The following is a 2,924-nucleotide window of genomic DNA, read 5'->3' as shown; positions in this document are numbered from 1 at the left end:
GGCCAAGAAAGTGTACAAGAGTCTAGAAGGCAGTCCCTGATGGTGGTGCTAATTTGGTACCCTCCATGAGGAAGCATCCCAGGTGAAGGACCTGCAGGTGGAGGCTACTGCAGGCCTAGCAACACAGCCTTGGCCCATGGCAGACATCAACAATCAACCACAACGGCCAACACAGTCATAGCAGTCACTCATACTAACTCAGACTCCTTCTTAACATAATGTTCCAAGTAGCTGCTACCAATGGATGGCCTTTGACATTTGAGCTGAAGCTCCATGGCTATCCCTGGGCCTGAGTATCAGTAACTCAAGAGATGAGCAGACTCGAACAGCTCACCAAAGTAAATCCTATGCTCTGGGATTGGGGAATGTCCCATTCAGTAGCACCAGGCGTCCACAATTCAAAGCCTAATGTAAAGTGAAGCTTAGGGGAAATGAAATAACCTTTGCTGGGCCTTTGGGAAGCCCTTTGCCTGGTTAGGCAACATTCCCACCTCTCATAAGATGTCACAGACCCTCTCCAAGGACACTGGGCGCCCCCTGACCTGACCCATATGCATTCTCCTTTTCTGCCTGTCACATGTTCACCCTTCCCTAGACTCAAGAATCTTGTTCAAGGTGCTGGAAGCAGAGGTGCACACGAGTGGGAAGACTAGGGTATCTCCACTGTGAAAACAATCTCATAGCTTCAAGTGGCTGGTGGGCTCCTTCAGGCAAGGCCATCACTGAGAAGCCAGGAAGAGGCAGCCAGAAGAGGATCTGTTCCATCTACCAAAGGGCTCTCGTAAGATGCCTGCGAGCAGTCAGCTCCCTGGGGCACTGAGACAAAAGGCCTGGTGCAGAAGACTAACGTGCAGGCAGCCTCTCCAGGACAGCTCTGGTGGAAAGCTGAGGCCCCCTGGATTCCAGTAGCCTGGCCATAATAGTTACCCAAGAGCCAACATAAACAAACCCGTCATCCGCTGCAAAACCCAACAGGCGCTAATCAGATGCAGCAGTGTTGAGAAAGGACTCTCTGGCCTCAGGGCTCTGGCAGCCGTGACTAAGCGGGTGGCTCATGGAGCCAGCCCTCGCAGACAGGGCAGATGATGCCACAACTACCAGGCAGGCCCGCAGGCCTCCATCTACCGTGGATGCCCTCTCCACCAGCCTATGAAAGCAGCCACCGCTTCCTGGGTGCTTTGTACATTCTACATTCATGAACTACTGCAGTTCACTCACACACCAAAAGGAGATCAAAGGGGTCCTATTTTATAGATGAGGAAATTAAGGCTCAGAGGGTTTAAGCAAATGTGCCTGTTCCCAGGTGACATGGATGCCACCAGTCCAAAGAATACACTGAGTAGCTAGGGCTGGTCACACACTGGATAGCCTGGAGAGCTTTTAAAGCATATTAATGTCTGGGTCCCACTTCCAGAGATTCTGATTTAATTGACATGGAATGCAACCAGGCCTCAGGATTTCTAAAAGACTTTCCCAGTGATTCTAAATATGCAGCTCACATTAAATTGATTCTTCTCAAACTGTAATCAGCACAGCAGGTGGCATGGAGATTAAGATGCTGGACCCTCACATGGAAAACTGCGCAGTTCAAGTCCCAGAACTCATAGCTTGAAATTCACACCAGGTGTGTGTGCATGCATGTCCCAGATCCCAGGAGAACACCGGAGGAGGAATTATGGTGTGGTCATCCCCTTGGAAGGTAATTTCTTGCTTTCTGTCTCTCTGGTGAGTACACATATCCTACAAAAATCTCTCAAAAAAAAAAAGGAAAGAAAATCACCCTGGAGGGCCAGCACGGTGGTTAAGGTGCTGGACTCCCACATGGCTGACCACAGTTCAAGTCCTAGACCTAGTAACTTGCTTTCTCACTTTCCCTTCTCTCTCTCTGGTCAAATTGAAATAATAATAATAACAAATTAAATTAAGTAATTCTTAAAAAGAAAGAAAGAAAGAAAGAAGAAGAAGAAAGAAAATCATGCTAAGCATGTGTGTGTGAGTACCCAAAATCCCAAGAGGAGAATGGAGAGAGGACTGTGGCGTGTCCATCCCCCCAAGGGAGTGATCTCTCATTTTCCCTCTCTTTCTCTGTCTCTTTCCTAAGCATACATGCCCTATAGCAAAAAATGTAAAAGAAAAAACAACACAAGGTCTTGTTCAGAGGGTCTCAGTGGGCCCAAGAGTCTGCATTTTCCCAGGCTCCTGGCGATGCTGAGCCTGCTGGTCTGCACACACCCCACTTTGAGTGGCAAGGCCTTAGTAAGCCCACCTACCCCACTCCACTCCCAACCATCAAACACCCCAGGGTTCTGATACTACCCCCTACCCCACTGCTCCCCTCAGCAGGTGCCCCTGAGGCCCACCTTGTTCAGGTGGCAGTGTAGGCCGTTGTGGACGATGGAATGGAAATTTTCTAGGCGGCTACCATGGAAGGCATAAATCAGGTCTCGTTCTCCTTTGGTCTCATAAAATTTGGTGTTGGCTGGATCGAAGTACTCAATTTCAAACAGGAAGTCAGGTGCAGGGACAGGCGTGTGAGAGACACCAGTCAGCTTTTGGATCTTTTCAAACTGGAAAAAAATATGAAGGGAGTTGCAGTTTTATCTGGGAAGTTGGTAAATATATACTTTTAAAAAATGCCTCCTGGGACTAGCAGTTGGTGTAATGGCTATGTCGTCGGACTCCCATGTAGTCAACCGTGGTTTGAGTCACAGACCCGGTGGCTTAAGCTCACACTGGGCACACGTGCGTGCATGCCCAAGATTCCGAGAAGAGAATGAAGAAGGGACTGCGGTGTGGCCATCCCCCCTGGGAAGTGATTTCTCTCTTTCTGTCTGTCTTTCTGGTGAGCTCACATGCCCTATAGCAAAAACCTCTTAAAAAAAAAAAAAAAAGCCCCCAAAAGCTTGGGGTAAACCCCTAGGAAC

The 2,924-nt window shown here is 48.8% G+C and overlaps 1 protein-coding gene across 1 annotated transcript in view; it reads right to left on the bottom strand.

Annotated features, from left to right (window-relative positions):
* The window catches only part of PARP16 (poly(ADP-ribose) polymerase family member 16), a 33,915-nt gene that overhangs the window by 7,640 nt on the left and 23,351 nt on the right, over positions 1 to 2,924 (bottom strand). The window contains 1 exon segment of the mRNA XM_006141718.3: positions 2,361 to 2,567. Coding sequence (XP_006141780.1) covers positions 2,361 to 2,567 — 207 coding nt within the window.

This window comes from Tupaia chinensis, unplaced genomic scaffold (genome assembly GCF_000334495.1).
Source record: "Tupaia chinensis unplaced genomic scaffold, TupChi_1.0 Scaffold000063_1, whole genome shotgun sequence".
Taxonomy (NCBI): domain Eukaryota; kingdom Metazoa; phylum Chordata; class Mammalia; order Scandentia; family Tupaiidae; genus Tupaia; species Tupaia belangeri.
Note: the sequence above shows the minus strand (reverse complement) of the source record. Positions and strands in the feature narration are given on the sequence as shown.